This window comes from Aulostomus chinensis, chromosome 17 (assembly GCF_037954235.1).
Source record: "Aulostomus chinensis isolate RoL2024-O1b breed Wild chromosome 17, RoL_Achi_v1.0, whole genome shotgun sequence".
In the NCBI taxonomy this organism is placed as follows: Eukaryota; Metazoa; Chordata; class Actinopteri; order Syngnathiformes; family Aulostomidae; genus Aulostomus; species Aulostomus chinensis.
Genome location: NC_141336.1, coordinates 20,190,741 through 20,204,302, shown reverse-complemented (window position 1 = coordinate 20,204,302; position 13,562 = coordinate 20,190,741). Strand labels below are relative to the sequence as shown.

Here is a 13,562-nt window from a genome sequence, read left to right as displayed (position 1 = left end):
TCCCTCCAAATTAGATGCCCAGATCTTTCTGAAAATGTTGCTGCAGACTTACACACGGGTGCTATTTGGATATACCGATCAGTTTTTGGAGTGCCACATTGAGGCGGCATCATTTGATGTACAGCGTTGGGACAGTTAAAGAATAAGAATATTGAATATTTCAAGTCAACAAATACAAGCAACGCATTTTATAACTAAAGCCTGCTTGTGTTTCACCTGTCACTTAGGATTTCTTACTTTCAGTGTCAGCATTTCACATTAGAGGTGACACCCTCAAGCTTGTACATGAACCTGACCCACTGAACCTGAATATGACAGAGAATGACAGGCACACATTTTCAGTACCCAACAGCTGAGGGCTGCATCCAGAAAGAGCTTGCTTGCGTCACCACTACTATTTGAGCGTTTATTTTGGGCAGCCTCTGGAGAGCCTCTTCGCAGTGATGTCCTGAGATGTTTTTTTCCCTCTCAGAGCTAAACTTGTCCCCGCAGAGTACAGGCCGGAGCTGATTGAAGTGGGTTAAGAGGAGGAAACGCAGCATCACTTGCATGTTTGGTTTTCTTTTCCCAAGCTGCTGCTTTGAGTAATAATTAATCAATGATTATTTACACTACTGTATTATTTAAAACATCATATACCAATACCACATTTTACCATTTTTAATTGATATTTACAGCCGTAACAACAATACAATATTCCAACAGGTGACCAACATTTTATCTTCCCAGGGTCCGTTTCCTGTTGGGCGGTCGACATGGCGACTTTAAATTTCTGCCTCCATCAAGCTACGCTCCATGTTATGAGGCTCTGCTGCCGAAAGAGAAAATGAAGGTGGAGCCGGTAAAAGAGTACAAGAGGGACATGGAGGGAGTCAGAGATTTACTGGGCAACACCCTCATCCTGTCGCAGGCCTCCTTCATTCCCACGCCTGTGGAAACCAGCCAGGTAACAACCAGAATAGCGTGCCTGAGGTAATGCCAGTGCTTGGTAGCAATAAAATATTGAGTTGATTCCAATCTGAGCTCTGCCTGTTTCTGTAGATTGTTATGCCACCTCATTTGGAGAAGGTTCGGGACAAACTAGCTGAGAATATCCATGAACTATGGGGCATGAATAAGATCGAGCTTGGCTGGTCGTACGGCAAGGTGAGAAAAGGCAGATTATTCCTTAACTTGTACAATCCTCTTACTACAAGATCATCTCTCTGGCTCAAAAGATTAAAAAAAACAAAACAAAACGAAACATAATTCATACATGTTGCCATGAATGTGGTTCAGTTAACATCAGTTACACATTTTCTAAACAAACTTGAGTTAAAAAAACCCAAAAACAACTCCTGAAATGCATTAGTAGTTTTAGTGTTAGATTTGACCATCACAAAAGCCTGTACGTCATCTTGCTTTCTCTTTTATAATTTGCGGTTCACACCAAAAAGAGGGTAAGTGGAAAGAACACTCTCATTTTCCATATTCAATGCTTTTCATACCATTCATTCCGATGCTTCCTTGTTTGTAGGTAGCAGACTCATTGTGTTTGTGTTCTAGCATAAGTCACTAAGTACCAAGAACTGTTTCACCAAAGGGCAGAACAGGATATCTTGGCAGTTTCAGTACGTCAATAAACCAAGAGAAAATCATGCATTTAAATTTTCTCTGTTTAGTTGTTCCTCTAAATGGGGCTTTTAATTGATTTCCCTAATGCTACTTTCAGTTAATACATAGAAACCTGCCCTCGAAAAAAGTCTTGCAGAGAGTTGGATATGAAGATTGGGACCACTCTCATGCCTCTGTGTAAGTTATCGACAAGAAAAAGAAAGATACTGGAGAAAGAATGGGGGACCATGAAGCTTGCCGTGCTCTGTCCAGAGTTTTAAAAAATGCCATTGGTGGAAACTCCAGCAAGGGTCACCGTTCTAATTCTGTCCAAATTAAATAAAAAGAGATACAATGAGGTGTTTTGGGAGCACCGTACGGACTGGTCTATCCTGCTTTCAGTCTTTGTTGCTCTCATTTGGCCGTTACTGCGTCATGGATCTTCTCATTGACTCTCAGCAAGATTAGTTACTGTGCACTGGTAAACACATATGGTTATATAATTATACCTTCGATATATAAGAGATAAGAAACCTCACTGACAAGTTTCTTGGTTTATTGTACCAGAGTTAGTGGACAATGAAATGACCTGTTTTGCCCTTAAAGGAACAGATGACAACACAAATAACAGTGTGGAAGACAGCTCTTATGTCTACAATGCAGACATGCTTTTATACAGTTGTGTTTCCATCACCGTATTCAGATGTGCATTTTACACATGTACAAGTGTAGCATTAGAAAAGGTTGATGGTAAGTCCAAGTACAAGAGATTTTTCTGTCTAAATGGAGGACAAATAAGAAACTTGCACATGATATGAGATGTCATTGAAGATGTGGCAGCTCATTCTGTGGTTTGTAGTTGTCATTCAGTGTATTTATTACATTTAGGAAGAATAAAGAAATTCGGTCTATAATTTAGCTCTGGTTGCATAAAATACTTTTTGTTCTTTGTTCCACAAATCTATTTCTGTTGGCGGAATAAGTTCCATGGGAGAGATTTTTCGTGGAGTTCTTGTCCTGTTCACAAAAGAGCTGGCTGGTGTTCATCAGACACACACATACACACAGCTGCATATCTGCACACAGCTGCGCATGTTTTCTTGGTGAACATCCACCATTGCCATGCCGCCTCTTCTGAGCAGCATTGCCAAAGGGATTATTTGGCATATAGTGCAGCCTCATGAGAGGCAGCACATCTCTCGCTTTGTATTCCACTCATACACCTTTCTATCTCCCCCAAGAAAACATGCTCCCCCATCATAACATGTTCACTAGAGTAGACTGTCCTACCTCAGTAGCACCATGTATATCCAGTCCACATTCCCCTTCCCTTGTTAGTTCACAGTGATATTAATGAGACTGTGTACTTCTTATGTTCAGTAAATATCACACATGAGCTACAGAGTTAGTTTGAAGCAGTATTACTGAGGAGAGTTGAAATGGTGTTTCTGTGACTGTTCCACTTCCTCATAGATCAGGGATGATAATAAGCGGCAGCATCCATGTCTGGTGGATTTCTCCAAGCTGCCAGAAACGGAGAAGAACTACAATCTGCAGATGTCAACTGAAACTCTGAAGTATGTTGAACCTTGCTCATTGATTTTCTCCAAGCTCACACTCGTGTTTTTTGAAGAGATGAAAAAAAATACGTTGAGGCGAAGAGGGAAAAGAAAAGCGTGAAGATTTGTTACACAAAAGCAGTAGTTTGATATGATGCCTTTGATTATAAATTTGATTATTCATATGGTAATATGTGTACCACTGTTGTCATATTCTCATGATGGCTTGTACTAATTTCTCCGTCTTCTTAGCAACGCAGTAACTGGCAACATCTAATTATTTCATTGAGTGCGATTTTACCTCTCTAGATGTCCCCTGCTGCCTAAGTATGTGTCTGTCATTGTCTTGTCACAGACGAAAGTAGAAATTATATTAACCTTTGTGCAGAAAAACGTATGTAAGATCAAAAGACATTGCCTGTAATCATGTATTTTTAAAAGAAAATGACGTATAGTTATTGAGAACAAACATTTGATAGTTTGAATACATTTTCTTTAAATCTATAAATAAATCCCTTTTACTGTGGTCAGATATCTGTCCTTTTGGTGCTTTGGAAATTTCCATCTCCATTGTTGCGCAACCAAACAAGTCTTGCTATGAGTCTGTGCTCTTTTTCCACTTGTCAATGCTCTGCGCAACACACGTCTCCCAAGGTCCCAGGGAGACCTATTATAAGTGCTTAACATAAATGCTCCTTAAATGATAAAGGAGAAGCTTTGCCATGATTACTCTTGATGTGTGGCAGTAGCTGACACATCTGGGTAACACTGACGGCTTCCTCTGTGACATCAAACTCATTTTCACTGTCACTTTGTCCTCTCGCAAGGTGTAACAAAATTTGCCAAGAACATTTCACACCCAGTACAGTCCTCTGGGTACATCTCGGCCTTTATCTCCTGACAGATTAGAACATGCACGGTTTAACCTGTCTCTGCTCCTGAACCACCTATTGCTACTGTCGGATTTACAAGTCTAGTTGAAGCAAAAAGTGATGTTGAGATGTACAGTTTATCAAACATAATCTGCAGACAAAGTTCCTTAATTTCATGTCTGTCTGTTGTTTTCTCTCTGCAGGACCCTGCTGGCACTGGGTTGTCGTGTAGTTCAGGTCAACCCAAATGCTGAAGACTCCCTCAAAAAGATCAAACTCCCTAAAAAGTGAGATTTCATATTTACTGTTTTGTAGCTACTGTATCAAGTCCTAAACTTCAGATTTAGATTAGGTGCAGATTACAACTCCAAAGACAGGAGAAGTAGTTGAGAAAAGACAATGGTGAAAAGATGTCTAACTAATCTGTGATCACCAGATATTCAAAGCTAATAAATGTGTTTTCATCATCTCTTTTAGCTACATGATGTCCAATGGTTACAAACCATCCCCTCTGGACCTGTCAGATATCAAACTGACTCCAAGTCAGGAGCTTCTGGTGGACAAACTTGCAGAAAATGCACACAATGTGTGGGCCAAGGACCGCATTAAACAGGGTTGGACCTACGGCATCCAGCAGGTACACTGGAAGTGTTTTAAAGACACCCAACATGTTTATTAAGGCTCAAATTTTAGTTTTTAATATGTTTAACAAAATATGCCAATAGTTTATGTTGTAGCCTACTTTTTGTTAGCAGTTTTGTTACTTTTACAATGAATTTTGATGTGACACACTCTTCTAACGTGACCTGCCTCCCCCCATTATGGTATGGGTTGTCTTCCAGTGAATTCTAGATTATCTGATCAAGTTTTAAAATAATTTTAAAATCAGACAAGTCTATAACAGCATTGGTCAGCGCAAGTTATTTTTTATTCATAAAAAAATCAGTAACCATTCTAGTAATCGGCAAACATTTAACGGTCGTAGCAAACACAGTGAAACCAAATCACTGACCAGCTGAGCTGATGAAAGCATGCCACAAAGTGTTCAGTTAAGCCCCATAAATCTGGTTAAGTGGTATTAATATGATGCTTCCATGGCTGCAATGACACGGAAAAGATAGAAAATGCAGTGAGCAGCAGTCAAGTGATAAATGGCCAATTAAATTCTCAATTACTGGGATTGACAGCACAGACGTATCAAACCCCACAGTTGTGTGAATCAGCAGGCTGCCTGGTGCTGCATGTAACAGATGGATTGTTAGAGAAGGATTTGCTGTGATTGTGTATGTAAAAGTTTGTGTCTGTGCTTGCTGCAGGATCTGAAGAGTAAGCGTAACCCCCGCCTGGTGCCCTACACCCTGCTGGATGAGCGCACTAAGAAGTCAAACCGGGACAGCCTGAGGGAGGCTATTCGCACCCTGATAGGCTATGGATACAATATTGAGCCGTCCGATCAGGAAGGCGGTGTGTTTCACCTCAGGATCTATGCACAAAAACAACACAATCTTTTTCCTTCTTGGTTGTATTTAACAGTCAAGAACTAATACATTCTTTCATCTTTAGTCATTTTCCTATCAGCCCAAATTCAGTTCATTAAAAACACTCCCTAACCACTTCCTCCCTTCCTCCCTGTAGGACAAGTGGTCGAACGGCTCAGTATTGACAAAATCAGATTCTTCAGGGTGGAGAGGACGTATGCAGTGAGGACGGGAAAATGGTACTTTGAATTTGAGGCTGTGACAGGGGGAGACATGAGAGTGGGCTGGGCCAGACCTGGATGTAAGCCAGATGTGGAGCTCGGCACGGATGAGCTTGCGTTTGTCTTTGATGGCTACAGGGTAAGCTAAGCCACACCGATATCTATCTCTGAATATGCATGTTTATTGTGTGCACACGTTGATGTTGATTGCAGAATTGTACTAAAAAAAAAAAAATTTAAAAAAATCAGAATTCATCAAATCTGTCGCTGAGGTTAAAAAAACTTAATTTGTTATTGACCTAATACTATTTTACTATTTAACAGAAGAAGCCTGAAATTAACTATATTGGTCAGAAATAAGCACTTCTGTACTTACTTGCTGATCTTTACTCTTTCTGTGTGCTTGTAACATCCACAGGGACACTGTCTGAACATGGGCAGCCGTTTGTTCGGCCGGTGCTGGCATACTGGAGACGTGGTGGGCTGTATGATCAACATGGAGGACAAGTCCATGATCTTCACCCTTAATGGAGAGATCCTCATTACCAGCAAGGGCTCTGAACTTTGCTTCACCGACTTTGAAACTGAGGATGGTGAGAAAATGTGTGCGAGACTGAGTGGGAGACTGATAAGGAGCTTTGAGAAAGAGTTGTGGTCATATGTCTTGGTCTTCCTCCTCACATCTTTTAATAAAGCCTTCAAATGCAGCGCAGCAAGTGTTAAACTAGAATGACCATGCTGGGTATATAAGTGAAAAATAAGTGGGTCCCTGTAATGAATTCACCCTCATTTAATGTGACACTTGTAAATTGCCTTTTTGCAAAAGCTGGATTGATTTTCCCTCCCCTCCCACTGTGGGTGTTCTTAAAAGCTTTATTCTTGCCTCTTCTCACTCCCTCTTTTACTTCCTCTGGATGTCCTTCAGGGTTCATTCCCGTGTGTAGTCTCGGCCTGGCTCAGGTGGGTCGCATGAATCTGGGGAAAGATGCAAGCAGCTTCAAGTACTACACGATGTGTGGCCTCCAGGAAGGTTTTGAACCGTTCGCTGTCAACATGAACCGAGAGCTGACAATGTGGTTTAGCAAGCGTCTACCTACCTTTGTCAACGTGCCCAAGGACCACAATCACATCACGGTATGACCCCACTCAGTGGAATATTGATTTTTAGTGACTGGATGGATGTTAAGATATTCTTGCTCCCTCTCAGGTAACCAGAATTGACGGAACCATCGACAGCCCTCCGTGTCTTAAAGTCACCCACAAGACGTTCGGCACCCAGAACAGCAATGCTGACATGGTGTTTTGTCGTCTCAGCATGCCTGTAGAGTTCCACTCTGTCTTCAAGTCTAGTCCTGTTGTGGACATGAACGGCGTGCATGAGGAGGAGTCTCTCAAAGTCAAACACAGGTGCTCACCTCAAGCTAACCGCTGGTTTAAATGTGCCCCATTTAGGTTACACAAACATATGTTTACATCCTGTATTTCTCACTGTAAATGAGCCCTGGAGACCCTTCTGTCTCAACCTGTTTTCACTGTCAATATATTTCAATATTTTAAATATGCATTGTTTTTGGCTGCAACATTGCTGTGTGTGCAAGATAACAGTGTTTATTCAATGATCCACTAACAATGGAAGCCCATTCACTCCAGAAAAATAAAATAAAAATGTAGCCATGTTTAAAGTTATGGCTCGTGTGACTTTTTATGTCAGAATTTTGACCATTTATTCCATCATTTTGATTTATCTTTTATCTAAGTGTAGCACTTACCAGTGGAATTTATTATCAATTCTAAATTTATATTGTATTATTTTTAGTTGTACCAATGGAAATGGAGTAGCATAATGACAGCACGTCAATCCTTCAAGTGTAATTTTAGCGGGTTGCAAATATTTGATGGAAATGTGATGTAGCTCAAGATGATTTGATAGTTTTCTGTAATCAGCCTATTAAAACTAAAGATATTAAAGGTTAGCATGACTGTCAGCTGTACTGTACTTCAGCTGTTTTCTGTTGTTGTTGTTGTTGTTAGATATCCTCTGAGATCTGTGCGGCACAGTGATGAAAGCAGACGCGTGGACTACAGCAGCATCACTACAGTATTGACTACTATTCTAGTCATTTGTCTTTAAACTTTGGTTGTAACATTTACACTGTTGGCTAAAATGGTTTGTGTAATTACAGTACTACCACTCAGTGAGGGTCTTCGCTGGCCAGGACCCTGCTGGTGTGTGGGTTGGCTGGGTTACCCCCGACTACCATTACTATAGCAACAACTTCAACCTCAGTAAAAACAGAACTGTGACCGTAACCCTGGGCGATGAGCGAGGTCGGGTCCATGAAAGGTGAGGTGAATTCCCGCTGAAACTTGCCAATCTTCGTCTTGTGTCCAGAGGAATGAGTGATATTGCTACTCTGACAGTGTGAAGAGGAGCAACTGCTACATGGTGTGGGGAGGCGATGTGACCAGTGTTGCTCATGGTTCAAGTCGCAGCAATGTGGACCTGGAGATCGGCTGTCTGATGGACCTCGCCACCGGTTTGGTGACGTTCACTGTCAATGGCAAGGAGGGTGCAACATCCTACCAGGTAATCAGCGAAAAGGAATATATCTGGACAAGTCTGAATTTTTCTGACTGAAGGTCACCCATATGTTGTAGGTATAAGAAACCCAAAGCATGTTTAATTACCTTGTTGTGTGTCAGTGGTCTTGGCTGTCTCTTCCAGTTTATTTTGGAAAGTCTCACACAAAGAGGTGTTGATGATGAGATTATAATGATGATCAGTGTTCTCAGCTGGAACAGTTGACCATATTGACCCAAACACATAGGGAAGAAATGGACCGAGTTGAAAAATATGGGGAACTTGCCGTTGAAGAGATGCAGATTGCTCATGCCTCCATTTGCACATTTCAATCCTTAAAGTTTCTAATCTCTTCCTGTGCCCTGTCCATCAACTTTCCATACTTTCAGTTTCGGTGTATTTTACATTCTTGACCTTGACAGTAACTTCCTTTCTGTCTTTGCATATTTTGCAAACAGAGCCGTGATGTCTGCATTGTTGAATTTCAGACTTTAAAATTAGCCTGTTCGAATGCTCTCTGAGAACTAATCTTAAAGAACTTTTCGAAGGGTATAATCTTCTTATGTTCTCTCTCACTGATATTCTCTGTGACTTCACCCGATGCTGAGTCATCCCCCACCAGCCGACACTTTTGAATTATAATGCATATCCTCAGTCACGCGCACACGCACTCGCACACGCTAAGTTGCCGAGTTTCATGATGCACCATTAAGCTGCTTTCCACAAGTCAGGCTTGTTTGAATGTGTTGCTAAGTTGCTGATCTTTTTCCTTCTCCAGGTGGAACCAAACACCAAGCTTTTCCCTGCTGTGTTTGTGCGGCCCACCAGCCCAAACCTCTTCCAGTTTGAGCTGGCTAAAATAAAGGTACATTTTCTAATATTCCTTAACAGTCACCGTATTACGTGTCTGAATTACCTCCAACAGACTTTTCCTTTTCTCATTGTCTTATTTAGAACACAGTAATGCTACAAGATACAGCTCCTCCACAGACACTCCAGTTATGCTTATATTTTAGCATGCTAATATCTGTATCGAAGATAACAAAGGCTTCAGGGGCAAGATTAGTCTTTGTGTTATTTGCTGGGAGGATAAGAAAACAAGTAGACTGCCTGACTGAGCAAGAAAAGTGACAAACTGGCAGAATAACTAACTGACACACTGTAACAAAACATCATTTGTTCCGAAAGCTCAAAATGATGTTCAGCTTTAAAGCAGAAACTAGTCTGTTTTATTGCGGATGTCAGTGTGGTGACAGAGTGTATGAAGCTTTTTAACTGCTTGTTTGGCATTGAAGCTGTGTCATCCATTTGTTTTATTTACCCTCAACAGAATGCCATGCCTCTGTCATCAGCCATTTTTAAGAGTGAACACAAGAACCCAGTGCCCCAGTGTCCTCCCCGTCTAGACGTCCAGACCATCAATGCGGTGGTGTGGAGCCGCATGCCCAACACCTTCCTCAAGGTGGAGACAGCAAGGGTCAACGAGAGACACGGCTGGGTGGTCCAGTGTGTGGAGCCCCTGCAGATGTTAGCTGTGCACATACCTGAGGAGAACAGGTACAGTGATTTTACACGGAATTCATTCATTTACAGCAGATAAGATGGTACAGATAGCTACAGTTTTGATTGTCTATGAATAGTCTCCCGTTTCTGAAGAACACTTTACATTACAAGGGACATGTGACTCCTAAAAGTATGGAGGGAAAGTAAATAAAGTAAAATAACTAGTGGGTTGACATTGTTGTGCTCATGTCAGATGTGTTGTCATGTACAAAACCAAACTGACTAAAAGTAGTTTTCCGTAGCCAAACTTCACTTTAGGGCCTTGATTTACTATCCAGTGTCTTGGACTGGGCAGCACAATTTTTTGAAAAACAAAACAAAACAAAACAATCTAGTTGTGAATGTTGATATTGCTATTTTGATATGATTTGTGATATGCAGTGAGTGGAATGTTTTATTGTTAGTCATCATTCTCATTTTCAATGAAATCCATTAAACTGGAGGTGTGATTTTTGTGGGGATTTGTATCAAAGATGTTTCCTCTGTATGATATGATGTTGTAGGCAGGATGTCTCTGCAGAGCAGCAATACTGAAGCTGCCATGTTGCGATTCCAGCTGAATGTTGATTAACCCAGCCCATACTCCATACTGTGGATAGACAATTACATGGAAGAAACATTATGAGTTGTTGTTTTTTCTTGTCAAAGGTGTGTTGACATCATGGAGCTGTCTGAGCAGGAGGACCTTAGGAAGTTCCACTACCACACCCTGAAGCTCTACTGCGCCCTCTGCGCTCTTGGAAACACCCGTGTGGCGCATGCACTCTGTAGCCACCTCGATCAGTCACAACTCTTGTACACCATCGACAACCAGTACCTGTCTGGCATGTTACGTGAAGGCTTCTACAACGTCTTGATCAGCATCCACTTAGAAACAGCCAAAGAGGCACGACTCATGATGAAAGATGAATTCATCATCCCGGTCACAGCTGAGACGCGTTCCATCCGTCTTTTTTCAAATGCTTCCAAAAAGCACCTCCCGCCCGGGGTGGGGCTTAGCACGTCACTGAAACCTCGCCTCAATTTTGCTCCACCGTGTTTCATCTGCACCAAACGGGAGCAGCATTTGTACAGTCCCCAAATCCCACTGGATGCATTAAAAGAAAAAGCAATATCAATGTTGACGGAGGCAGTTCAAGGTGGTGGGCACCATATCCGTGATCCCGTAGGAGGAGGAGTGGAGTACCAGTTTGTGCCAATTTTAAAGCTCATCAGCACCTTGCTAACTATGGGTGTGCTAGGCAGTGAGGACGTTCATAAGATCTTACTGCTCATTGACCCAAATGTGTTCAGAGAGACGCGTGATGAGGGAACACCAGGAGCCACTGACAAAGAAGGGCTAACGGGGACCGAGGAGAAAGCTGTGGAAGCTGGAGAAGAAGAGGCAGCCAAAGAGGCTAAACAGCCAATGAAAGGACTGCTGGAGAAGAGGCTGCCTGAGCCGGTCAAACGGCAGGTGAGCAGATCAAGACTTCAACTTAGTATAAACTTCGAGGTAATTTTCTAATACAAGTCAAATCAATCTTTAGAAGTACTGGAGTGTAATGCTGCCATGATAAATGCCCCTCTGTTACGGACCCATTCAGAAATCAGTCAAACATTGAATGGCTCTGTTGAACAAATGAGTAAAAATGTATCTTTTAATAAGTTACACAATGTGAGGACATGAAGCTGTTTGTATTCAAGCTGACTTGCTTCAACAGCTGAGCCTGTGAGTGTCAGTGTTTGTGCTCTATCTTTCCTCCCCTTTGTCTGTTCCACAGATGTGCGAGCTGCTTCACTATTTCTGTGACTGTGAGCTAAAGCACCGTATCGAAGCCATTGTGTCCTTCTCGGACAACTTTGTCTCCAAGCTGCAGTACAACCAGAAGTTCCGCTACAATGAGCTGATGCTCGCTCTTAACATGTCTGCAGCTGTTACTGCCAAGAAGACCAAAGAGTTCCGCTCACCTCCTCAAGAACAGGTGTGATTTCGCTGTAGCGCTGCTAGAAGTTACAAACACAGATGTACGATAACTGTTCCTCACAATGTGACATTTTAGCCATTTGTTGTGCTTCTCTGTCATATTTTGCTAATTGCACACCTTCAGTAACTTCAGTAAAATGGAGACAACAACAGTCTCATGCTGGCGACCCGTCCAGAATGAACCCCGCCTCTCGGCTGCTGGGATAGGCTCCAGGCCCACCACAACCCTTAACAGGATAAGCAGTAGAAAATGGATGGATGGATGGATGGAATCGTCTCATGTGGCCAGATTTCCATCCATTTTGTTGAGCAAGCACAGGACAAACATCTGGCTCAAACTGTTCATCACTCTGCTGCAGAAGAACAGAGGCTGTGGTTTGTTAATGGTGCTAATCCAGGATGCAGTGACAGAGGCTTTGAAAAATATTACTTGGTGTGTGTGTGTGTGTGTGTGTGTGTGTGTGTGTATAGATAGATAGATGAGAATACTCATATTTATTGTGTTTCTTCACAACTACAGGACCATAGTCAACAGTCCAACTCAACAGATCTTCCTTATTGAAATCTTTGTCAAAACTCACCAGATTCAGCTAGTTAGCTCAGAGTTTGATGTTTCGTGTTACAAGGGGGACTTTGAAAATGGCAGCACGTAAAAAACAGAATGAAGCGGAGAATGTCAACAGAAATAATCGCCCCGAGTGGATAATTATACCACACATTTATTAAACCCAACCAAGAGAACATGAGCACAAAAGATATATCACAATTATTTCCATAATTTGTATGACTGACACATAGGTTAGATTCTTCTAAGTGCCAGAATTTTCACCTTTGTTCTTGTCATTCAGATGACTTGCACATTTGCTTTATGACCTCCGTGATGGTTGCATGGGGTACAGATACCGATTACTCAGCCACAAGGAGCTCCAAATCTGTGGAGTCATAGGTGACCCATGTTAATGTATTAGTGACCGCAGAGAAAGCCTGGAGCTCTCAGCCTCAAATGATGCATGTAACTGGATGACTCACAAGGGACACTTTACATAACTTATGTAATTTTCCACACACATGGATAATTTCACTCCAAGCACCTTGTAGCATTGAATTACCTCATTTTAGACTCGTGGCTTTGGAATGAACGAGAGACGGTTCTTCCTCCGAATGTTCCCCAAATCACCCTGTGTGTGTGCGTGTGTGTATGTTTTACAACACTTAAGGGCAAATTCATCCTTCTTGAGTATGTCATTGCTCTTGTGAAAGTGCACACAGACACACGCACACACACACACACACACACACACACACACACACATACGTATCCTCTTTGGGTCCCAGCTGGATATAGAGTTCAGCACTTCACAGCTTCTTTAATAACTTGTCATGTGTCCTCCAGTGTGTGAGTGCAGTTAGGAGGTAGACTCAGTCACATAAGCTGCTTTCTCTCTGTGAATACTGAAATGTCACCGCATTGAGCTCAAATGGCATTTGAGACTCAAGAAGGGAATCATTTCCTGTCATGAAAAAGTTGGGCGAAGAAAATGGGCCATTCTCATATTCACATATAAGTGCGTGTGTGTTTGTGTGTCCACATGTTTAGATCAACATGCTACTGACCTTCAGTATGGGCGAGGATTGTCCGTGTCCCACAGACATCCAGGAGGAACTCTATGATTTTCACAACCAGCTGCAGCTGCACTGTGGTGAGATGTGTGTCTAGTATTTAACATGC

The 13,562-nt window shown here is 42.0% G+C and overlaps 1 protein-coding gene across 9 annotated transcripts in view; it reads left to right on the top strand.

The window, feature by feature from the left end:
- LOC147246705 (ryanodine receptor 3) overlaps positions 1-13,562 on the top strand; it is a 98,497-nt gene that overhangs the window by 46,184 nt on the left and 38,751 nt on the right. For all 9 annotated transcript variants that reach the window (XM_086183418.1, XM_086183415.1, XM_086183417.1 and 6 more), the window contains 18 exons: positions 730-946; positions 1,042-1,146; positions 3,067-3,170; positions 4,228-4,311; positions 4,502-4,661; positions 5,341-5,488; positions 5,660-5,862; positions 6,142-6,316; positions 6,649-6,857; positions 6,931-7,130; positions 7,755-7,821; positions 7,907-8,067; positions 8,145-8,310; positions 9,083-9,169; positions 9,635-9,861; positions 10,516-11,323; positions 11,631-11,831; positions 13,431-13,533. In XM_086183418.1, the coding sequence (XP_086039544.1) occupies positions 730-946; positions 1,042-1,146; positions 3,067-3,170; positions 4,228-4,311; positions 4,502-4,661; positions 5,341-5,488; positions 5,660-5,862; positions 6,142-6,316; positions 6,649-6,857; positions 6,931-7,130; positions 7,755-7,821; positions 7,907-8,067; positions 8,145-8,310; positions 9,083-9,169; positions 9,635-9,861; positions 10,516-11,323; positions 11,631-11,831; positions 13,431-13,533 (3,425 nt within the window). The remainder of the gene's footprint in view (positions 1-729; positions 947-1,041; positions 1,147-3,066; positions 3,171-4,227; positions 4,312-4,501; positions 4,662-5,340; positions 5,489-5,659; positions 5,863-6,141; positions 6,317-6,648; positions 6,858-6,930; positions 7,131-7,754; positions 7,822-7,906; positions 8,068-8,144; positions 8,311-9,082; positions 9,170-9,634; positions 9,862-10,515; positions 11,324-11,630; positions 11,832-13,430; positions 13,534-13,562) is intronic.